The sequence below is a fragment of the Bombus huntii genome, chromosome 9 (genome assembly GCF_024542735.1).
Source record: "Bombus huntii isolate Logan2020A chromosome 9, iyBomHunt1.1, whole genome shotgun sequence".
Lineage (NCBI taxonomy): Eukaryota > Metazoa > Arthropoda > Insecta > Hymenoptera > Apidae > Bombus > Bombus huntii.
In genome coordinates this window covers 11,724,132-11,750,107 of record NC_066246.1, presented here as the reverse complement: position 1 = coordinate 11,750,107, position 25,976 = coordinate 11,724,132, and the positions used below count along the sequence as shown (strand labels likewise).

The following is a 25,976-nucleotide window of genomic DNA, read 5'->3' as shown; positions in this document are numbered from 1 at the left end:
TAAACTTATAAAATGCTGCTGGAAATACATATGTCAATCGGTTTTCTTGGAAAGGAAAAAGATAATTTAACTTTTTAAATGCCTGTTTATATTATACAACTGCTGTGTGGAATTATATCGCAAAAGAACCATATCTAATTAAATCATGATCGTAAAAATAGTAGCTCGTGTAGAAACGATTCAGAAATAACCACTACGAATATTCCATATCTGTCAATGCTAAAAGCGTATATACACGCAGATATGCTAAGAAAAAAGGTATACGTGTAAATGCAAAGGAAAGAAGGAACGAGAGAAAGAAGGACTGAAAGCGCAAGGTCGTGAAACAAGAAGCAGGAAGGCGTAGAAGATGAAGCGAAACCCAGTCAGGGGACGCCCTGGTGTCGATGTTGAGCGTCGGTTGGCGGCGTCGGCGGTGGTGGCGGCGGTGGCGACGGTCGATGCCACCAGATGCCACTGTGGCGCTAGCATCGCTCGAAAATAAGCTCGCCCAAAAGCTCTACCGACTGCAGTAGCCCGGCATCCGTCGGCGCCGCGGCCAGGACGAAAATTTCCCGCGGTTATATCATATTCCACCGTGTCGTGTGAGCCTCGCCGATGGAAGCTCGAATGGCAGCTCGAGGTTAACCTAGAGATACGAGACGATCGTGTCGACCATCGAAATCGTACGATAAAACAGAAACGAGAAGGGAACGAGAGGAAATAAAAAAGAACAGGAAGAAAAGAAAAGAAGAAATAAAAGAACGGCGACCATGAGGTGGCAGCCACGATTAGTGGACTGAAAATTATTAGTCAGAGTTCTCTCTGGTTACCTGACCTCGCTGTGCTTCGACGGAAACAGCGGGTTCTTGGTTCGATCGAGGCGCGGTGGTTCGCGAGATCGCGCGACAAATGTACACGGGGGTGGACAGTGTGACATAGTGCCGCGAAGTAGGCGACGAAGAGCGACGGGGAGGGAGGAAAAAGCCAGTGAGCAAAGAACGCGGGAAGAGGAGGAGGTGGGACAGGATGCGGGGGCACAGGAAGAGGGCGCAGAGCCCCGACGATTTCTCTTCTTCTTCATAGGGGGTACCGTTCCCTTCCTTTCGTCGCGGAAACAATCGAGCTTTCTCTTAAGTTGACTCGTCTGAGTCTGTGAGCTTTTTCACACACGGGTAGGACGCGCCTTCAGGAGCTGCCTCACGAATGGATGGGTCAGGGGGTGGTAGTCGCGATTCAGACCGAGACTCGGTTATTACTCCACGTTCTATAATTCTAAAGTGTCTTCTTCCGTTTCTTTGTTACAATTCGTATAGTGTCGTATTATCTCATTTATTCTTACAAGTGACATAAGCATCTACAATAGAAACTTTTAATAAAAATGAAAAGACGTGATTTCTTTAAGAACTCGGTTGGCCCAGTTTCGAACCATAGGAACCATCGAGTGAATGTTGCTAGAATCTCCCTAGAGAGGATCCCCGGTAGCACGTGAAAAGGGTGAACCTGGTCGACTGAAAAAAACATTGCGAAATTGTTTTCATTCGTAGCTTCTTCAAATGTACTCAGAAATATACGAGTCCGATATTTTTCATGGAAATCAAGAGAGTCGAATCTCTAGTACACTTTCAATTACGTTTCTTCCATCATTGAAAAGGATTCTCGAGATCCTCCATTGAGAAAGGCCAACCGAGGGGCATGCTGATACGCGGACGAGGACGAAATCGCGAATTTAAAAGCACACCCAAGCATATACTAATTGCTGGTTAACGAGGCAGGCCTGGCTGCTTCCATTTGCAGGCACTGGCGCAGCTTCTTGTAGATTGGATACTTCCTTTCGTACGGACGCGGCCACGTAATCAACGTGGACACTTAATGCGGAGCGTGTTGATTTACGTCAAGTGGCTCTGTAAATGCAAAGCGTTCTCCCTCTCCACCCTCTTACACGGCTCGCCCCTTTGTCGTGAAGGGGTTGCAGCGGGACAATTTGATCATTCGGGGCGGAGAACGAGCTTGTCGTAATTCGAACTGCTCTGAATTACACCATAGATTTCAAAATTTATAGAAACGACTTCCCCATAAGTTGAAAATGAAGAGCTTTTTAAATCCAATATTTTTGATACTTTAAACAGAAATTTGGGAACGTTGAAAGAAGAAAGACTATAAAGTGTTTCGGTATTACATTTTAATTGATGCTTTCGTATTTCGAGAAAGAAATTAAAATTGAATTATAGTTTGAATAAAGTAATAAGTGCGTACGTTTGGGTGATGAATAGGATCTTGTTCACCGTAAAAGCTGTTTTTATCGTTTAAATCGTATTCAGAAAAGGTGTTGCTAAATTTTTGATACTTGATTGATACTTGAGTTTCAGTGTCAACGGAACATTAGAATAATGACGCGTCTGCGTAATAGGTGTAGCGGGTAAAAAATTGTAGGAGATATAAATATAGGCTGAAATTGTCTTCTTCACTTGCAAGGTGATATAAAAATGAGCAAAAATGTAAAATTACAAAGGACCGATGAGGATGATTTTACACAAAACACTCCTTTGAGCTTTCTCTGTGTCTAGCTTAAGCTTTCTCTGACGTAACTTGTCGGCACGAGACTCGTCAAGTCAATAAAGGAACACAGAGCACTTTGTGGCCGTAAAATCTAGTTTCTTTGTATTCCGGGCCTAAAATGCACACCAAAGGAGGGAAAATGCGATTTACAAAATCATGAACCTGCTCTTTTTTCTAACGTAAGATTTTTCTATATTCCTTTTCTACGTGCAACAACATAGAGACCTCGTTTTTATTTCTGCGCAATGCAAGAAGGGTTTAGACATTTTTTAAAAGGTTTATATAGGCGACTAAAATTAGTAAAAGGTGTAAGTGATAAATTGTCATTTAGCGAGGAAGCAAACAAATCGTGTATTCAAGGCTTAAAAAACAAACTCTTCCATGGCAGATCAGGAGTACGTAAGTACTAAACAAGTCAATCTAATGAACTCAAAAAATTGCAACAACTTGAAATTTTGCATTTTGCAAGTAAAAAGATTCATCCTGGCTTTCGTTTATCTACTAATCAATCAATTACTCTTCGCTACTTTATTTTAATCGTTCCTTCAAAACCTTGTTATCATTCGTCATCATTCTTTGTCATCACAATCTTAGTTTTTAAATAACGATTAACGTAAAAGTCGAGATAATACTTATCCTATTTAATTGCGGGAAAAACGGATGGTGTCAGAAACTACACGGCGGAAGAGACTATGCCACACAAAGCTTGGCGCTAAGTTTTATCTCTATAATACTGGCGCTCCGTGAATCGGGGCAATCCAATAAAACAAATCCGTAGTTTGCAGCCTAAAGTGCGCGGAAGCGTCGAGTGTAGTTAAAGTTCTGTTACCAATCTTGTAGAGACAAGTAAAAAGAAAGGATGGGGAGAAGAGAATGCACGATCGTGCGTTTAGTTATTTTCGTTTCCTCGGATTTATTAAAAGGAGCTTGCGCGACATGGGCGTTTATCGAAACCTTCAAGGGCAGGCTACGCCCGCCACTGAGTTTAGTGATAGGCGAAATGCTTAAAATCCAATAAACAGCCACCAGTGTTCCATAATTTACGGAACACGAGAGCGCGAAATCTGACTCGCTTCCTTTTTTATACAAAAAATTTCGCAGAAAAAGTTTCTTAGATTAGGAGCGACTTATTAAAGTGTAAATCATATCGACTACTTTATTTCTATGTTTGTGTCAAGTCGAAGACCTCGATAAAAAGTTTTGTCTTTCCTTTGAAGAAATTTATTTAGCGTGAGTTATCGAAAAATATAGGTTTATTGGAAAAATAGGGAAATTTAAGGCAAATTCGGAGGTAATATATTTTTGTAAAAATATTATTTTATTAAACAGTATATGCATCGTTTTTTCGAGTGATATGTAACACTTTTTTGATAAATGTAAACTACAGCTCTCAAATTTAAGCTTAAAATCAAACAGTACAATCCGCATATTTACTTTTACGTTTTGTACTAGCAGAAAGTTCAAACAATCGGATCACGAAATATTTTTTTCCTGGTATGACGCGATAGTTTTCCCAGTGTAATTCGGTCGCTCAAAGAGCGGTAAAGCTCGGTTGAACTCTGTCTACGCGAAGCAAACTTTCCCAAAAAGTCAAAGCAATGCTTCGTAGATGAAATACCGTAAAAGTTTCGAGCGCAGATGGATCCAAATAGAATTATTCGTCGACTCAATTACAGGAAGACGTGAATGGAAAGTTCGTAGCTCGCGTATCGCATTGTTGGTTCATTGTCATGGAAATATCTTACGCGTAATGCTATGAAATTGGCACGTTCCTCTTGGATAAATGAATGGAAGGCATCGTGAACGATAGTTCAAGATCCGAATAGCTAAGGCTTCGTCTTATTTACAAGATAATAAAGACCAAGATATTGCTTTGTCGCTGAAGAAATGACCGTAAATATTGAAAAGCTTCAAAAAACACATTTCAATGTGTATTTACATTTCATTGCTTTTTATTACGTTGCCCGTGAATTTCTCTGATTTTCTATCAAGATTTTTACATAAAATTACTCAAAAGCATTGTGAAAGTAGCTTAATTATCAACGTATTTTTCTTTGTTTTAGAAACTAGTAAAATTTAGGAACCAACATTTTTACCTACAACTTCTAAAGTTTTAAAAATCTGTGTGGTTTAAAATTTTATTAAAATTTGTTAATAAAACTATTCCTCTTGAAGCCTCGAAAATCATCTGTGGCATGTTTTTACATATAAAGCTCGTGGATAAATGAAATTAATATTTTCAATTGCTGTCATTGCTAGATATTCTTTTTCGATTTGCATAACTTCTGTTAGGAATATCTAGAATGGAAACATTGTGCTTCCAAATGTTGGTATATGCGGTTAAAACGGATCACAAGATCCTGAGAACGAAATCGATACTGTTCCAAGAATCGCATAGCTTTCGGGGAGATTTATTGAATCTCGGTGTAGAAAACTCCGTTTCCTTGAAACTTCGTCGACATCGATACCACAAATATAGGAGCAAACTTGTGCGTTGACAGAACGTAAAGTCACAACAGACATTACTTTAGGATCCTCGTTGTGTCTCTTGGGCTTTCTTAAATCCAATTTGAGAATAGAAAGTCTAAAAGATTTCGGGGAACCTTTATCTAAAACTCTGACCTTGCTGTCAAATATTATACCTTAACATCCATTAAATAAGAAAGTGATAAAGTGATTAGCTATTTACAATCTGCCATAACCCAAGAAATTCTATAGATGTATTATATATAGTATATTATAAATAGCTTCATTCAAACGTTCAAACTTCATGATACTCAATGATGTTTAAAGCTGCAATAGAATTCCGAAATTAGATCAAGATGAAACAGCAATATCTGAGAGATTACTCAAACGAAGCAGACTATCCTGAAACTTGATGGCTACCTTGACTATTTTTTACTAATTATTATCCAATACGATGAAGGGAAATCTTATCTTAGAAAAAAAAATTAAATCTATCTTAGAAATTCTATAAGCTTAAACCTCACTCTTGAACATATAAGTGCCCAACAAGACAGCTGGAAGTAACTCTCTGTCAAAATATTCAACCAACCATAAGAACCCTCGACTTGTTTGCTTTCAACAAGCTCGGTTCTAAATCTATAAGCCCGTCCAATCCGTGGAGAAAGCGTCTGTAAGAGAAAGCTCGATCTCTCGAAACGCGATACAAAAGCAAAGTGGTGAAATTCGAGACGAATCCGCAGATCGTTTCGCCTCATCGACGTCGAACGTGACGACGGGCAGCGAGCACGCCGAGAACGACGACGACGACGAACACGACGACGTCAACTAGGTGCACCCCTGAAACGAGCACTGCCGTTTGTTCTCCAAAATGGCGGAGGAGAAGGAGAAGCAGACGTTCCTGCAGAAGCTGCTGTTCTACACGACCGCGTTCTTCATCCTCCTCAGCACCTTCAGCCTCTTTGCCTTCCTCTTCTTGGTCCCCTTCGTCATCGACCCCGCCTTCACCACCATCTTCATGCAGTTCGACACTCGGCCAGCCGAGTGTGTCACCATCGACGTTGAGTCCAGGAGAGGTGAACAATCGGCACCCTTCACCAAATTCTTTCGTCCGATCGGTGATCGCTTTCGTTGTGTCGTTGCATGTGAAGAATTCTCTTTTCTAACACAATTTTTCTCTTGGAGGTCATTTTTCTCTTCTATCCCTCGGATGATTACAAAGTTTTAGATCGATTGGTTTAGAGCTCTGAGTTTCAACGGTCCTGAAGTTGTTTCAGTGTATTGGGTTTTGTGTATGATTCGCTCAAGTTGGAATAGTCTAGTAATATCGTAGTTTGATATATATCTGGACTTTTCTTTTTGAAAAGTAAATAGCAAAGATGACGTATATAAGTTATGTGTTTAATTGGAAATTGGTTTTGGATTTAATATCGAACTTTGTCTCTAGTTTCTTGGTAGTTGTATTGGAAGTTCTATAAGTGTGAATTAATATTGGATGTAGATTCGAGTTTAGTTGAGATACGTGTTCTATGAACCTCTGAGGTTATCCTGAAATTTAGTTCTTGAATAAGCACTTTTATTCTAATGTTAAAAGTAAATCTTATTTTATATTATGTAATTTATTTATTTGTACACTATGTGAGAAAATGTTATATTTCATTTAATTTAATGATTATCTATTTATCACGAATCTTTCAACAAATCATATTTAAATTAACTTCGAATTTGATGGACAGTTTCTAAAATTTTTAACGAAATATTCTTATCGTTTCTTTGTATCTTTTCCTTCACTTCCATTATTTTAAATTTAATTCAATCATTTAAACATCTTTTTATTCTTTTTTGTATCGTATCTTCAACAAATTTCATTAATTGTAGCAGGACACTCCATTATCATAATTAAACGTTCATCGACTTTTATCGTATGCGTACTTCATCGTTTAAAGTATAGAAGTAAATAATTTCTTCTTGAACTATTTGATACGTTGCTTCCTTCCGATCTCTTTGATCTATATAAAGCCACGCCTGTGATGACACGAATTATGTTCGTCTCTATACTCCTATTTTTCTACTTTCTCATACTTTCTCGATAATTTCTCTTCTATGTGTTCCATGGTGTGATCATCGCGTGAGATTAAGCATCATGTAACTGTATGTAAGTACGTCTTTGGGGTACATTTAGCAGTGAATGAGTATTAACGATATACGGTACATATACTCGTTGAAACAAGGATGCACGGTTGACGTAAAGATTTAGGAAAAATTGTCTTCTATGCAATTGTATATTTCACATTTCGCAAAAACACTGGTGAAAATAGGAATATATATACAAGATATATTATAGTAGTTAGAGAGTTTTATATAAAACTATATGATAGTAAAATTTGAGATATTTTATTATCTGAAGAGTTTAGGAAATATTCAACAAATATTATTTTAATATGATAATAAAAATGTTTCGATTTTAATTAAAACGTGTGCTTTTATTACATTCTTACCGGTCAAAGTAACTTGAATTAGATTTTTCGTTCTTTTCGATTTAGGAAATATTTGAAGAATATTATTCCAATGTTTAAAATCTAAGGTTTATATCATGGTTATTGATTAAAATTACACCAAGTTCAAGGGAAAATGTAACATAAAGAATGCAATAATATATTTAAAGGATAATGGATTTTCTGCGACTCCTCATAAAATATGTAACCTTCTATTGACACATGTCAAATTCGTGATATTTCTGTTCACCAGTATCGATTGTAACTTCATTAATCCTTTATGAAACGTTTAACCAACGATTGTTTGATTAATGGACAACATCAATCGATGAATTAATTAACGAAATCAACAACGTAGAACGTTCCTTAAAACCTTCAATGGAAGCAGCATCGATTGTAACTTCCTACAACAATTCTACAAAAACAAGCCTGCAGAGTTCGCAATTAATTTCCAAATAATCCAATCTACAGTGTTCTAATTGGAAACAGAACATCTCTTAATCAATCAGTTAGGTACGTCTTTTAAATTTAGCTTTTATGAACTCTGTCTTTCAATGTCTATTTAAAGTGTTCATGTTCAATTTACCAAGCGAGAAGCTTTCTAAAAAAGAGACTTACAATAAATCTGTATGATAAATATTAAATTGTCTAATAAGTGCTGCATTATTTAATTCTATCATCCTTTGCAAATTAATTAACTATCTTAGTCAGTCTATCATGTCAAAACTTTAGCCCTTTTATTAAAAAGTTGTATGCGTAATTTCAAATTCTTTACATTATTTAATGACTACTCGCGAGAAAGATTTCCCAAATATTGAAACGATTGATATTCCAATATGATGATCTCAATTATTTTGCAAACTTCAATGAAATCTGATGTAATAGATCTCAACTGTGTTTTCCAGTCAAATAGTTGAATCAGATATTATTTATTTTGTAAATACAAAAAGAATGTTTCACTTACGAAATATTACAATGAATATTCTATCCTGGATATTTTATATATCGCTGCATATTGTTTTTAAAATTCTTAGATCTTAAATTTTTTATAAGTTGCATAAAAATCTGCGGTCTAATACATAGTTATCAATTCAAACATAACGGATATTAGAAAATTAGAACTAGTACTTCTCTAGAAGATACAATTTATTCAAGTCGTCATTTTGTCCTATAGCCTTTTTTCGGGAAGTTCCCCATCCATATTCATAAATAAATATTTCAAGGTGACGTTGAAAATGTTGGTATACGTGTAATATTTTGTTCTATTCGTAGGAAAGACGGGATATGCGTGAAAGGAACTGCGGAATGTATAAATCGATTCGTCCTAATTCACGAAATAGGGTCACCATCGGAATATACGATTTGCATGAATGATTGAGAAAACTATTTCCAGCCAAGTCGAATAACGAGAGCTGTTTTGATAGACAGTCTTTCGACGGTTTGCACGACGAATTTAATATTGCATATCAGATCACGGAGCGGAGGCAATGACATTTAATTTAATATTCAAACGGGACAGTTCAGATTCGCGGCCGAGAGACCTTTGCCTTCTGTTCATTATTTAAGAAAGGTAAAAATATGCGCATACACGGTACGACATCTTCCGAAAGGGCGTCGTGGTGTTCGAATTATACTTGTTTCATTGACACGATGATTTTTCGTCGGCTTGCATTATACTTGTGGAAGCAACAACACATTCCTGTGAACAGAACTCATTTTGTCTCATTTTATGAGAATTAAAATATAAAATGGGACAGTTTTTATTTTATTCAAAATTTTATTATCGATTATATCTGTTTCTTGATATTTATCGAAGTATCTAATTTTCAGTACTCAAAATTTTTCACTGCAAATAAATTTCCATAATTTCTGTCCATTTGAAGAATAATTCAGAGATTCAATGAATTTACTTACTATACTAGATTTTTTCAACATATTTTCCCACATTTTTCCGATGGCGCAGTGTCTACACATGCCACTGGAAGGTATCATGAATAAACGTGAATCTCCTGTAATAGTTAAATAGTACGCAACCAAATCTCCCGAAACAATTGATTCATGCGAATATGTACATATTTGGAACGTAAAAACCAGCAGAGATATACTGTAATATTTCCCGAGAACGCCTCTCATGTTTTTCGAGAAACAAAAAAATCTCATAAAGTTGAACTTTCTTTCTTCTCTCCCATAAAAATGTACAGATATAGAATATAAAATAGGTATCTCCAGAAATATAACATTTCCTCTACGATAACTATTTATGCATATTGACAAATGGTTATCGTAGCGCTATTTATGCAACGAGATATTTATCGATAGTTCTGCTGAAGAACGATTACTCATTTCGATTGCGAACGTTTGATATCTCGTACACCACATTTAGATATTACTTTCATAACCATTTACAAACTCGTGTCGCTTTAATATGCCTTTATACCCATCATGGTAACTTATTGATTTACATCGTTACACCGCCTACCTGATTTTAAAAAAAGAACAAATAATAACGAAGAGTATACATATATATTAAAAATAAAAGAAGAATTCACCGGATGAGAGTTTCATGTAAATATGTTTTATACAATAATAAATGATCGTGAAATGGGAACTATCGATAAATTACGATCGCATGTCGTATGGTAATGAGGAACAATAACGACGAGCATTAATATTATTTAAGTAGAGTAAGGGAGAATGTAAAAAGGTATCGACGTTTTTCGCGACCCCATATAAATTCGACCACCTCGAAGGCCTAGTTTCCATCGATATTTCCGGCAGACATTGTAGTGTTGATTTTCATGGAAACAAGATTTAAACAGAAGGGTTAAAACGAGAGGCAGGAAGGGTTGATAGGATGGGGTAGCTTTCTGAACTGTGAAACGCTTGTAGCGGTTGTCATTGGACGGTCAGTTGCACGTTCAACGTCAATCAATTTCTCGAATACGATAAAAAACCATGCAAGGTGATAGTGACAATCATAATTCTTCTAGACAATATTTTTGTAACTATACGTATCGATTTTGGCAGTTATAGACGAGGAGTTATATTTGTGATTAGTTGTCAAGCGAAAATCGTTGATTTTCCGTACAGGGAAATTCGTTTTGTCACGAAAGAATAGGAATGTTCCAATAACATGAAAGTTTCGACGTTTCTGTAAATAATTCGTTGGATATTTACGAACAATGCTACCGATGGCCATTGGAAACGCACAACTGTCTTGGCGCTTTTAATATTTTATCGTTGTAGAATATACGATCAATTGTTGCTATATTATACCACTCACCTAACACAAGGTTTAGGGAAACATTAGTTCTTACCTATCTGATAATTTTTGAATACGATACAGTTAGTCTTTGGATAAATATATACGTGAAATTTGTTGAAAATGTTACTGAACCTCGGCCAGTGATAGTAACATTACGATTACAATAGTAATAGATAGTAACATAAGAATTAAAATATGACAATACCTAAAAAATAATCAGTAAATTCTATTTTAATTGAATTTCTAATCGGTCTATCGAATACATTCGTCTTAGGAAATATCAATAATATATTGCTTAAAGGAAAACAAAAGAAGCCTGATAACATTAGTCTGGAGAATTTTCTAAACTAAATACGAGTAGATACTTTTTTAAATATTTATATATTAAAAAATACACATTCTGTTTCTACAATAGAAACTAAATTACGTAATCTGTGAAATAACTACTATTAAAGGAAAAATTTTTTGTTTTCCCTGCAGCTATACATAATCCATATAATTCATATGTCACATAACGTGTGTACACACATATGCATGAAGAAGCAAACGTCGAAGCATTCGATCGTTGGAGAATACCATCTACCTACGGCCGCTGGCATTCGACAGAAGACCTAAAGTGTAAGCGGAAGGGTGACGAAAGAGGGAATACACAGAGTGTAGGCATAGGGGCGGACACATGTTCGGATTGCTCAAGACCGACTTGAATGCTGTGAATACAAAGACACCAGTTGCGTCGATCTTAGCCTCGTCTCCGTCTAGTACCTCTTTAGCGGCGTTATTACGCCGATATATCGATAACGTCGTCGTTTACCAAAGTTCTAGGTGACTCGGCGCGTCCAATCTGTTACCTCATTTCTTGTCGCGATCGTTTGCATCGATATCCACGGCGGACTCCATCCTTGCTTAATTCTGCAGCGGTACGTCTAGACGTTAATTAGAGAGCGACCAGGAAAGCCTGTACTCACTTCACTCAAAAGAACGAAATCTCTCCCCTCGGCGGTTGTTCGTTTTCGACGCGACGCCATTGAGGGGCTGAAAGAAAGGCATTTGAAGAATTATTACAAATATTATTATAATGTCTACCCAATCGTAATTCTGTTTTTCAAGATTCTTACACAATATAATTTATTAAAACCATTAGTGAGTTGTATGTTGTAGGTTATAGACTTTCGTTGCTCATAGTTCTTACAGTCTTACAATTTTATAGTTTTATGTTAAATAGAAAAATCAGTTATAATTCGTATATTTGAAATATTCCTAATTTTAATATCAAATTTGTTACAGTTATGCAATAGAATCCTTTTTGGGATTAGTAATTTTTTATTTATGTTTTATAAAATTTTTCTGACAACATTAGTTGAATTACGTAAGGAGCCTTAGCTGTTGCGTTTCAATTAACAGAAGAGAAAAATTATAGGAGGGTAGGTTAAGGATTCCAGAATAGGATTCTTTAAATTGTTCTTGTAATCCCATTTGTTCTTTTCTATAATTCTTAGTAATATTCTTATTTTCTGTAAACAATAATAATAAGTATAGAACAAATTTTTTAATTTTATTAAATAACTACAAAACGAAAAAACGCAATTTTTAAATTTCGAAATCGAATGGAAGTCGGTTATGATATATTTATAAAAGAAATACTGCCTAAAATCGTGATTAAAATGATGCTCTCCTTTGTGTGTGGAATAATTTAATTCAATTGCGAAATGTGAAATATAACTCTATATAATAATAAATATAAATATAACTATAGATTAAAGTTTTCGACTCTTTATTGCGTTAAACAAATTTACTTAAGTTCAGATTTCATGTATTGCATGTAGTCTAAATATACATACATACACCAAATGCAACTTTCAGTTGTCGCAAGATTGGCGATATTTATATATGAATGTGTCTCGTTTCTCTGGAATATGTCATCATGTTGGTTACTGTTGGTATTTGATATTCTATTAATTGTCGTGGTTTCCATCCTCTCTCTCTCTGTAGATGTTTTCAATGTATTTTCAGACTTCTCGTAGATTTCTACTAGTTATGTTCGTGTTATATGAACTTTGACTGCATTATATAATCTGCTCTTTTGTATTATCTCTGGTATAAATTTTATATAGTTATAAATGTATCTGTACATATATGCAAATCCCTTGAATGCACATTTCTCAGAAGCATTTATCTTAATTTATCATGAAAATTGCTGAAACGAATCCATGTTTCAAACAAAACAATTTCCATTTAAAATTTACGACTATTTGAAATTTAAATTAAAATGAAATTATAACTAAAAATTTAAATTATTTCCTGTATAAAACTTAATTATTATTACACTTTGCTATATTCTTTGGTATTTTAATATTTGAATATTTCATTCTAATTTTCTATAGAACACATAATTTCACTGATTGATTAAATGTCACTTCAGAGGAACTTAATTCTCAAAATATTTGTCACTTAGTGATAACATTGTTCATTCAACACAAATACTTCATATGCAATTGAACAAGTGTCAGCGACAAGTACTGCTAAGATTATTACGCGTAGCTGATGTGTCGTAATAGGATTTCAGCGAGAACACGAACTCGGTGGCAAATTTGTGCAGGGAAGAAAATGCACGAAGTTAAATTATATTCATCCCTATACGACAACAGCCTTGCAACTGCGGTTAATTAACAATACGAATTACCACCGACGTTGTTGCGGCTCCATGTTGTTACAATTAAAATTTCTGCATGACGCAACCTCGCAAATAACTTTGCATCGTTATATTCCACAAACGACCGGACTATTTAATTGTGATAACTTGAAAATTCGTTTGATATTCCAATTACAACTTAGTCCTATTATATACAGAATCTAAAAATATTGCATTGAATTTTTACTTATTGCATTGAATTTTATTTACAGTAAAATTATTTTACAAAATAAGCTTTTAATTATATTTTACTAATCAAAACTTGTCAACAGTCAATAACTAAAATCCAGGATGTTTACATTCCTCGCATCTGTTTCGAACTGAAACTCGTCTTAAAAGAATTAAAATTGTAACAACGTGCTTTTTAAGTTGGAATCTCCGGACGTTGGGCGTTATCCAAAAGTGTGACCCGGTATGTCAACTACATCATTGCTGAAGCTTTTCTCTCCGAAAGTTTCGAGGAGGAAGACGAGGTCAGGGCAAGGATTTCGTAACCTGCCTCAGGGACTCAGTTGAGAACTTTACTACAATTTTCTTGTACTCGAGAATCTCGAGGAAGTCACCGTGCATTTTTCCTCCCTGGTCAACTTCGCCTGTTTCCACCTTGTCTATTGATTCTCCTTCATACGATTGATACGAAACTTGATCAGTTTTTGAGATAATGATGCCATGTGTGTCTTTCAACTATCATTGTCTTCGTTTATTTCTTGGTATATCTTCGTATGACACTATGCACGTCGAAAAATTGTGTATGTTCCATTACTTATCCAATGCTTTTTATCTAAGAATATCTAAGTTCTAAAAGTAGTTTGCTGTTTTTGTTTTTCTCATAAATGAAAAGTGTTTCCTTGGTATTTGAGTTTCAATTTGCTGGTGCTAGATATTAGTATCTTTAAATTAATGTTTTGATTGATACAAATTTTTAAACTAAGTATTAAAGTAATAACTTGTACTTAGTAACTTATAGTATATTATATGTTATATACATATAATAATATAATATAAAATATATTTATATTTATATTTATAATATATATTATATATATACATATAACGTAGTAACTTGTACTTTCCTTTTTATTTTAATTATGTTATTACGTAATACCAATTTATAGCTAGATCGAGGTATTCAAACTTCCAGTTTCTCAGAATAAATATAATTTACGTATATCTATATTCAATAGTACCAAATATGTAACTAAATTTTGTGCTACATAGAGCCTTTCGTAATTAAATGTAATAAATCTGCATAGTTATCTTCAATCTTTTAATTTATACAATAAATTCATACGTTCAAACGATATAGATTAATATACAGATCTATCAAACCAGCTAGAATTATCAAAATCCTCCAAAACGAAAGTAACAGCAAACTACACACAATACTACGATTCATGTATACTTACCCAGTTCTCAAATATTTATTACCTCAAAAATGAACACTTCCTCAAGTTTTTCGATTCACATGTTAAATTCTTCGGCCTTCGATTCCACTTACTCCACGGATACACATAAGTTGCATCAATCAGAGATCTAAGGTTTTTACATCCCGGTATTACAGAATTTTTCGAATCGTTACTTCTGGGTGTGAGCCATCTTCTCGAGTAAGATACGTTTCACAGTATTACAGTTAGTTTCAGACGAAACAAATGCTTCCTTCCGAAACAAATTTTTCTGAGAAATAAAAACGTTATCAATTACGACTTCAATACTACAAATTAACGATATTATGAATAGAATTTTTATTCACTTGAACAAGTTATTTTTTTTTTAGAAGTCCTACTATGCTCCAAACTTTGAGGCAGGAGTACGGTATTTTATTTTCTTATTTTTTACTTATTTATTTATTTTTTTATTTTTTACAATCATATAGATTTAAAATTCCCATAAATGCGTAAACATCTGCGGTACATCAATAGCCCCTTAATGATGGTAACTGCAACACTGATTAAACCTCAAAAATCTTCCTTAAGAATACGGCTCACACCCAGAAGCCCCGATTCTAAAACTTCTAAGTTGCATCGAATTACTTTTTCGGCGTGCACCACTCTTTGCTGTTAAAATAGTTCGTTTCTTCGTGTCTGGCCCCCGTAAAATTCGTGTCTTCAATCGATGAAAGTCCATGAACGATCCGTTGAGTCCAGGTACGAGCAACTGCTCATGGACATCCTGTAGAGAGGGTTGCACCAAAGAGCTGTACGATTGCACGCAAATACGTGTTAACTACAAGCTACCGACTAATACGTCCGAGGATAGCGATGGACAGGGTGAGGGAGGCGGGGCGGTAGGAGGTGTCGAGGACGACGAAGACAGCACGATGATGGGAAAACCGCGTTACGAACGCTCCCTGAGGGAGTACGATTATATCGAGGACCTTGACGACGACTTCGCCGAAGACGACGAAGCAGGACTGCCGAAACCCTTTCCTACAGGTACAGGGCAACGTACTGTGCCGTTTTCATCTACATATTTATTATTAATGTGATGTGGATGATCTAATTTAACACTAAAATATACGAGTGATAATTCTGACATGATCAGTTTAATAGTAATATTGGAAGGGGGGAAATTTCATATAGCACGAAGGTAATAGGAAAATGTACCGTACGGTAGAAGCGTGATTCAATGCGTTGAATGTTTAAAACGCGATTACAAGAGAGTTTCATTAGTTTCTATAATAAAATAGAACGATAAACGTAGAAGGAAGTTTGGTCTATCATTTTCCTCAGTTTATTTCATCCTGTCGACATAAGGGACTGCTATATGAGAACATCTTAACGCAGTATTCAGTTTCGTGATTAGAAAGAAATTGTTGAAAATCTATTTCATGTATATTAGAAGGGAATTTTATATCGCTCTAAATGCCAATATGGTTTTTAAGATTGTATATGGTAATCTTTATATGGCAATACATCTTCATAAAAATGATCGAAATTTAACTTCTCTGTATCTGGATTAACGTAGATATATATTTTTAATACACCAAATCACCGAACAGATGTATTTCAAAATAAGTATATACACGGTACAAAACCAACTTACAAAAACATACTTAAGAGTAATAAAACAATTCCGCACGACAGTAGAAATTCGACCTACTTCCTAAATGTCAGAAATGATCCACCCCGCGGAGGAGTGTCACGAAAGACCGCGGAAAATAAAGGGTCAAGTACTGTAACCATGAAAACCTAACAACCATCGTGCAACACGTTCCACTAACGAAATAGCAAAATTCATTATCGTTTGAACCTACAAACTCTCGAATTCTCGAACGTCAATGACCATATTGTCGCTAGAGAAACACTTTCTACTAACAATGTCCACTTTCACCCTCTCATTGATGGAAATGTCTGTCGACGGTCGGACGAGACGACTAGGATGATAACGAGGCGAAGTTCGCAGGGCTCATGGGCAACGACTCCGAGTGGTACTTCACCGGGGCCAAGCTGTTCCCCAACGTAAAAGGCTGTGGATACCCTCCAATGCTGAATTGCAGTATTTTCTACCGGCAGTACGCCAACATAGGGCAGAACTTTAGCTGTTACTACTCGAAAGTGGATCCCGGGATAGTCATCAGCGAACTCGACATGTGGCAGGTCTTTCTATGATTTTCTATTATTCTATGTGTGTATACAGGCCATGGCAATATGGTACAACTAGATTGAAGATTATTCTATGTGTATACAAAAATAAATCGAAAATTTGAAATACAACTTTTTCATTTGGGTATTCAGGTTTGTAGGAAAATTGAGTTGGAAGATTTATCAAGTATGAGATATATGTAAATTTGAATAATTCCTGAAATGATACAAGTGGGTACGTGTAAATAACTTAAAAATGTGGAATAAAATTTCTAAAAATTTGAATTTGAATATATTTAACTAATAATTTATCCTATACAGGCGCAGTTTATACCTTTTTGTCAGTGCTATGATTTTATTCTTCATTTGTTATTTTATTTTCGCGAATATAGTAACCTATTATTGATTGTGCACCTGTCTCCAATTGAAAATTAGTCGAATTTATATGTACTCGACAAGTACTCGACTTTTCTTTTGAAAATAAAGTTTCAAATGAAAAATTATCCTAGATCATTGACTTAATTTTGCATGTGAAATAACCTTCTGTCCAGTTGTATCATACGTGTTGCCATATCCTATATACAGCCTACGACATAAGATTGTGGATTCGATACCTGCGAAAATCAGTTCTTTACATGTATCTTTTATCTATGTAAAACGTTTCATAAAAAAAATTAATTCCCGCAGAGAGATAATATATGTACGATCTTATATTATAGACTGCATGTACATATTTACTTCAAATTTGTCTCGTACTATGCAAAACACTGATCTGGGCGAAACATTGTTGCACTTACGTATGCAACGTATCTGGTTTCTATGCATATAATTCAGTTGATTTTGTATTCTACGTTTGTTATGTGCTACACCTCAGGAATTTTTCTATCGTTTAAGTTTATTGTTCTGTGTAAAAAAGAAATGGATATTATTATTGATTCACATTTATGTGCATCTGTCCAATTGGTATAGATAGTAATAATTCTTCCTGAATCTTGATCTTATTTAGATATGCAGGAAAAATGATATTTATATATGATATGGATATTACAGAGAACATGAATATAACGATATTGAGATAACAAGAGAAATGCTAACACAAATTTAAACTACAAATCGAAAGTCATATTCGAATATTGGAGTGAGCAACAAAACCTTGATATAAATTAAATTAATTATAAAATATGTCGGCAACGTTAAAATGAAGTGAGAAGTATAGCAAGTATCATAGAATCTGTCGCTCATGATCAGACATTTTACCGTTCATCTTGATCATGTTACCTGATATACTTCGAACCTGCAATATATTTATTTGTATCTGCATGAAGAAAATTCAAGAATATTTATTATAACTAACAAAAAATTAAATATTTGTTTTTTAATTATCGAGCAGCTTACAAAAGCAGAGTCAAGTACGTCAAGTACAATCGTAACCTACAAAAAGATCGAAAATTATATTTAAAAAATTCCTTATAAATAATACAAACAAGAGAATCGAATCAATTTCCCAAAACGAAAAATGTGATAATACTGTTTACTATGTCAAGAGTTCGACATCAAATGCCACGCTAATCATTGAGAAGTGAATTCAATATCCATTTCATCGCGATGTAAGACTGAGCAGAAGAACAAATGGTACTGAAAAATCAGCTTCACGATATTATTTACCATATGAATCATTCGACAGTAAGTATCACGTTGATTGTCGAAACGTGAACTGTTGATGCTCGTTCCAGACAGGATTGCAAATAGAGGAATTGGTCTTTACGAACTGAATCAATATTACGATAATCGAAAGGGATAAGAATCGTATCTCGTCGCAGTGACGTGTCGTTTGCTTCGAGGTGTAACCCGGTTACCGCGTTCTAGACGTCGCCGATTTACACCCGGTGCTTGTACGTACAAGTCACGCGACAGTAGTCTTTATGTGTGTGACTTTCGTGCGAGTTTACCGTAGACAGGAACGTCGGACCGTGAATCGATACTGCAGGTGCTTATTGAGGGCATAGTGCATTATGCAGCGAACAACGTCTCCCCAGTAAATGGTTAAATACGTAACGACGCTCATTATTAACGGAGATCGGTATCTGTTTTAATTTGGACACAAAGACACGGAGCCGCGAGCTAGAGTAATTGATGCCGATTGCATTGGTTGCATCAATGGGGAGAAAGAGTTACGAAGAAGAAAGGCGATTGTGCGCGTTTAAATTTCCCTCTTCACTTATTATCAGGAAAGACAAAATTAAAAAGTACCTGGACGAACAAAAAGAATGTAATTGTGTAATGGAATTTTATCTACGAGAGAGCGTAAAATGGTTTGTCTCAACGATCCGTTGATTATGAGATACTTTTAGTGAACAGTTCGTGAGTATCAAATTGGATTTTTGGAATATTTGAAAAGTAGAATGTAGAAATAAAGCATTCTTATGAAACACAATAAATTGCTGAGTTTGCAGTATAAGAGGATAATACGAGAATGAATACAGTTATTCACAAACGGATTATAGAAGGAACAAAACAAATTCATTTAATTTATTATTTTATATATTAAATCGCAATAGTCATCGATCCGCCTGAAAGAAATTGGGCTTCGATATTAGTACTTGAATAAAATGTTTTACCCATGATTATTCAAATAATACATCGTTTTATTCGGCTACAAGTTACTTTGAAATAATTACATGAAAAAATTAGCCAAAACAGAAAACTGTGTGAAAATGATTTATTTGATCTTAACACAGAATTTTATTATAAATAATTAAAATGAAATAATATAAAATAAAATAAAATAAAATGAAATGAAAATAATAAAATAGTCAATAATAAAGTCAAAAAGATACATTATTCGAAATTATTATTTTTCACTTTTATCTCAAATAAAAGTTTCCATAAATCTGGAAATATTCCGCATACTTTACTTAATTCGCGTAAATTACTGGTGGCGCGTCGATGGAAAATTCCGAAAGAGGATTTAAAAAGAAACAAGCGTCGCGAGTTGGAAAGAGTGATCCAACGGTATCTCGGCGTGGAAAACGATATTCCGGCGCGAGGCACAGTAAAATTCCGTTACGTTTACGGAAACGTAGCCGCCTGTACGGTGACGAACAATGCATTTCAAGCGGGCTGAATACCCGGCCCGACGACAAAGACGGAAACCATCGTACTCGATGAAACTCGTGCCGCGCTGTCCGGAAGAAAAGAAAATTTCTCGCTCGTCCGCTCTTCAGCTGCGGTAGAATTGAATCCACATGAGCGAGAAAGGATGAAAATGGGCAAGAAGGGAGACCGAGAGAGATAGAACGAACGCCCTGACCATTATAAAGCGACGATAACATCGTGGATTTACCGGTGGAAAAGCTTGCCACTCCTACCACGCTACGTGTGTCAATTTCGTAAATTAACGGCGCCCTCGAGATGCGTTCAGACATTGGATCGTTTGACGCCACCGAGGAAATTTATTGGATGAAAATGTAAAGACGCGAATTTTGGTATCGGACGGAGATAAAATGTGTTCTTGATGAAATAGTTTTTTATTAGCTGTTTTCTCTTAATACAGGTCTTAGAGGACATTTTATGGACACGTGTCTATGTATCGATAGTAAGATCGAGATTTTGGAGGAAATTTTACATTTGGATATTTTAGATCTTTCTTTTATTGATTACTAAGTAGGAAATTACTACTCCATAGTTATTATTCTTCTTTGAGTTTTAGATCATTTCTTTACATTATAGTTGCTTGGCTCACTCTTTTCTATATCTCCCAAGAAATTGAATGAAAATTTCTTATAATTTAAAAGATACTTGTTCCGTAATACTTTATATTTATTCCGACAAGTTGAGACAACTGCTTTCATCAAACTGAAACATTCCATTCGATAAATTCTTCGCATAAATCCTTTCCACTAAACTCCCCTAACCAATTCAGTGCGTGCGAGCTATTCTTTGATATGCCGCACGAAAGCGGAAGTGGACGTTGAACCATCCAGTGAGGTTGCTCGCGTGACGTATTCCCCGCAGGTTTACATGAATTTGGTGTACGCGATGGCGATTCCGATACCGTCTTTCATAATCTCGGTGATATACCTCACCATCGCCTACTTCAAGATCTACAACGAAGAGGAGGTGGTCCTCGTGGGCGGCGAGGAGGGCGAGGACGGCGGAGAGGGTGAAGGAAGTAACGCGACACCTTTACCACTGACGAGCGGCGCCCTTACGCCCGGTAGCGAGGCTTTCAGGGAAGACCTAGCAAGCTTCGGGCATCAGCTGAAAGTCGCCATGGCCGACGACATCAGCAGAGAAAGCCTGGATGAGATACCTAACACATACTACACTCATGGGTAAGCGTGAAGATCTGTAAGATCTAAAAGGTCATTTGTTTCTGCGTTTTCCATTTTCGTTCTTACGTGCCTTACAATCTTGTAGAGAGCAAAACTGTTAGTTGCAATTGGACGAGGAGAAGTGGGAAGTAGGTTAGAAATTTCATGCTTGAACTAAGCTAGATATCTCGAGATTTTATGGACGTGGAGTTGCTTGTGGCGTTGAGAATGTTTCGGCTTGTTTGGTGTAAGTTCAGTTGTTGAGTGTACTTCTGAGAGAATGTTTTGGAATTTCGGTGGTGTTGGAACTGGGTTTGTTAAAAGTGTGTGTTAATTCGGATTTCGTAGTTCTAACGAAAGTAATCGCAGTACTAAACAGGTACGAAAATGCTCTTATATTTAATTCTTTCAGGACCAAGCGCTCCTGAACTCTGAGAAAGTACTATTGTCGATATGCAATATCGAACTTTATTAAATGTGGAAGCTTTATTAAATATGGAGGGACGTAATATTGGATGTTTGTTGTATCATGATTAATCTCTAAAGATTAATTCGACAGGAAGTAAACATTTCGAATGTTCGATTTAGGGAGAAAGAATTTATCGATAGGTCAAATAGGTCAATCGCTTCGAGTAGCCTGCCAAACGAAAAATTGGGGTTCGAATCCCATTTCAGCAATCTGACTGACTGGTTCTTTTCTCTATCCAATTTATCGAGACTCTATGTATATAAATCTATGGTATCACCACTTTCCGTTGACGGAAGCTATTTGGAAAATTGGAAAATCTGAACGAGCAAACAACAGACAACTCCAAAAGTTTATTAGTTAATTGAATCATATTCGAAATTAATACTTACAATATAGAAGGAAACATAATTTCTGTATAATGCTGTTAAAAGTGTTAAAAACTGTTAAAATGCTACTACTGAATTAATCGCTAGTTAAAAATCTGACACGTGTGTATATACAAATTTAAAGATACTTTATTCTCCAATCTCTACTACATACAAATTTCAAAATATTAAAGACATTTCTACTTAAACAAACGTTTACACAGAATTTTTATCGTTAGCAAAATAAAATACTCGTATCGACTAACAATAATTTCTAAATTTCAAACCCCAAAATCATCACAAATCTCCATTGAATGTAACATTCCTATAATTTTCTTGAAAAATGCATCTCAAAGGGTTAGTTTCGGACACGGCGAGATTAGCATACGTCTTTCGAAAACAGCTCCGAGAATTTATGATACCGCGTAACAAGAGTCATATTTTACTGGTTACATATCAAAGATCATGTATTTCTGTAGTTACGACTAATAGCGTAATAAACCACAGGTAATGGTCAGGATTCAGTCGAGTCGACGTTTGTTTAAACGTCGTTAATGGGACACTTGGGTGGTTTTAAGCGCCTTGGTAGTTAGAGTACCACGTTACTTGGATCATAGGGCTTCTGGTCAATCTAGCAACACTCAGCCGCGTAGGGTTTAAAGAAATCGTTAATTCTAACTATGTAATCGTGTTAAAGCAATTTTCCCACGATTTACTCGTTGAAAGTAAAGGAAGAAAAAATATATCAACGAAGTTGTATATTGTGACAGAACGTGATCTTGGACGTTTATAAATATTTTACGAAAGAAGTAGATGATGTTGAGGGACAAATAGCAATATTCGAATTGTAATTACGTAATACGTAACTGTGTAAAACTCGAAAAAGGAATGTAAGCCGAAATTCTTTGGGTATTTTCTTCGTTACGTATGCTTCGGTAAAAATTTAAAAGCAGATTTTGTTAAGTGACGTTTGTATTTATTCACGTATGAGAATATAACAAAAGATTTGAAGAATTCAATACAGTAGAATGTTAGTGCAATTATATCGATTGTTATTTGCACTAATCTGTATGAGGACCCTAAAATGGGTTAGGTTTTAGGATTTTATAGGATAAAATTCTTTGACAAAGTTTATCACCAATAAAATCGTTATAATTATTCATAAATGATATATAGAGAATTAACCTTTGCTTTTTTTCGATAAACATTATAACTGTGAAATCTTCGGAGAAAAAAGAAGATATATAGATCATCATTGGATCTTTATCATGCTCAAACGAAATTTTGGCATCCTTGTGGAAATTCCATTGCATCTTTCTCAAAACTCTTAAAATATAATATTGCTGAAAGGTTCTCTCCAACATATTACGAATATCTTCATCACCTTTGAAACCTTCAGAAAGAAAGAAAAGTACATATACTTATATGTACCATCATTCTATCTTCACCACGTCTGAAAAATCCTTCAACATCTGCATTGGAATTTCAATACACTCTCTCGTAACAGTTTAAACATTACACCGCTATCAGAACCTTTCCTGAACACACGAACACATATCCATCAACATCACAAAAGACTGCACGATACTATAGCAGCGTCAATCTCTTTTTCATCCCTTAAAAACTTCGAACACCCTCGGTTTTCCGTTTTAACTCGCACTTTCTCGCGAATCCATAAATGGAAGAACTCGTTTCCTCGCGTATCCTGCGGAGTATCGATCCGATCGGCGTAAAACTACGGAGAGATTCCTTAGCGAGGACAAAAAGCTTAGCCCAGAGTGCACGGCCATCGAATGGGAAGAACGGAGTGATCGTCGTTGGAAAACGGTTATCGAGCGGCCTTTGTGCGCGGGAACAGGCATAAAATACGCTCGAGATAAACGGTGCTCGCGGATCGTAGGTATATAAATATCCATGGCACACGGTCAGCAAGCTCGACAAAGCGTCGATATCGGATGATTACACGGTCAATTTCGCCGGTGGCCCGCGACAAACCGAAGATATCCGATCACTCGGCTGCGCAAACACTGCGGCCTGCGCATCGAATACGATTAGCCATCGTTGAATCGGATCTATGGCCTCGAGATTTCCGAACGATGCTCGCCTGGCTTAACCCTAAACGCAGTTTAACCCTTTGTACGAAGATCTTTAACGTTGTCGCATGTTTGTCGCGGGAAATCTGAACTATCAGAATTCGTGCCATGAGGTAGAGAGAGCGTTTCGGTGGGAGTGAAGTTTGTTTTGATGCGTGGAAATTCCGTTTTCGTTGCTATCTTCGGTGGTCGGGTGAAATGTCAAAGAATATATTAGCCATCTGCGATTCTACTTCGAACTGAACTTGACATTCTTGTATCGTTCGACTTCTTTCAGATTTCGTATATAAAGCGTACTGTTCAGCAAACAGAATTAAAAATTTTGAGCAGTTCTTGGGAAAGTAGTTTATTAATTATGAAGTATTTGAAATGAATGATTGAATTGATTCTAAAGCCGTAAGAGATTACTCCTTCGAAGTAAATAAGAGTCATAGTGTTGTCAACATATTTAAGAAAAATAACCATAAATGTCTGTGAATTCACTTATTCAGTAGCCTTCTTCCGTATTCTATCTTTATTGGCGAAAAGAATAAAAGAAACAATCTTCACATTATCAATGTCGCTGTAATGGTGCCAATAAACTACAAAGGGTTTAAAGGATTTACGTGAATGAAATTCAGGTTAAGAATTCGATAGAATAAAATTACATTAGAACGTTTCTTCCAAAAAAGAAAGACGAGAAGATAACAAAAGAACGTGTAGAATGTAAAAAAAGAACGACATTATCGATCAAAATAATTATTCTCGCTTACGATTACCTTTTATTAACGCTCGTCCACAGAATAAAAAATTCAGGAGCAAAGATGCTTTAGAAGTAGTGTATTGAAGAGATTTCCCACCCTCCAAAACTGTGACTCTTATAAAACCAGTTTCTATAAACTTACTTCCTCTTAAGAAAGAAGCTAGTTACCCATGAGAGTGATTATTTTGTATTTGTTCTTTTCTATCGTAAGAGAATAGAAGTTTCTTACTTACTTAATAATTCTGCGACTGAAATGTTCTAAAATTGTTTCTCTTATTTGTATAACATTGTTCGAAAGATAAAGCCACCCTATTTTCAGGTTTTTATTAGTTTGCTTTTCATGGTATAGCGGAGTGAATCTGAAGGTTTAAATCTTTGGCAATGAAGAAATCTTGTTAAAATACACTTACGTATGTATATCGTTTTATCTTCAAAGAGATCCATTTTTAATGCTCGTCTTTTCTTGTAAAAGTATAATTAAGACATAGTTAATCTATATGAAAAGTTATTATAAGTAGATCAAGAATGAAAAAAAGACTTTTCGGAATATGATCGTCTTTGTTGAGAAGAGGGACGATGAACTGAAGAGAATGCGAATTTAACGCAACCTCATTACCCGAAGCGAACGTTCAACTGTCTTTGCTTTTAGCAATACGAAAGCACGGTAATAGCGTTAACGTGGAAACTTGCGACGTTCCTCCCTGTTTGAACTCGCTTATTATATAATGTGTTTCCACGAAATTGTCCTGCATGTTCAATTGCAAAACTTGATGAATCATTTTCATTGCGTCACAAATATTTTTATTAATTTTTCGACTCTTTCTAACGCTTCATTTTCGCAATTTGTGAAACATATAAACTTCAAGAAGAAACAAGCCTGAAATACATGAAACATTTATTTTACAATTTCTTCGTACAATTTATTAATCGTTCGAAATTATAAGCGTTTCACTTTAGAAATAT

The 25,976-nt window shown here is 35.4% G+C and overlaps 1 protein-coding gene across 1 annotated transcript in view; it reads left to right on the top strand.

Annotated features, from left to right (window-relative positions):
* Window positions 1-469: 469 nt before the first annotated feature.
* The window catches only part of LOC126869355 (protein tipE), a 38,842-nt gene continuing 13,335 nt past the window's right edge, over window positions 470-25,976 (top strand). Inside the window, exons 1-5 of the mRNA XM_050625756.1 lie at window positions 470-1,068; window positions 5,745-6,077; window positions 15,595-15,882; window positions 16,853-17,046; window positions 21,046-21,365. Of these exons, the coding sequence (XP_050481713.1) occupies window positions 5,873-6,077; window positions 15,595-15,882; window positions 16,853-17,046; window positions 21,046-21,365 (1,007 nt within the window). The 5' untranslated portion in view covers window positions 470-1,068; window positions 5,745-5,872. The remainder of the gene's footprint in view (window positions 1,069-5,744; window positions 6,078-15,594; window positions 15,883-16,852; window positions 17,047-21,045; window positions 21,366-25,976) is intronic.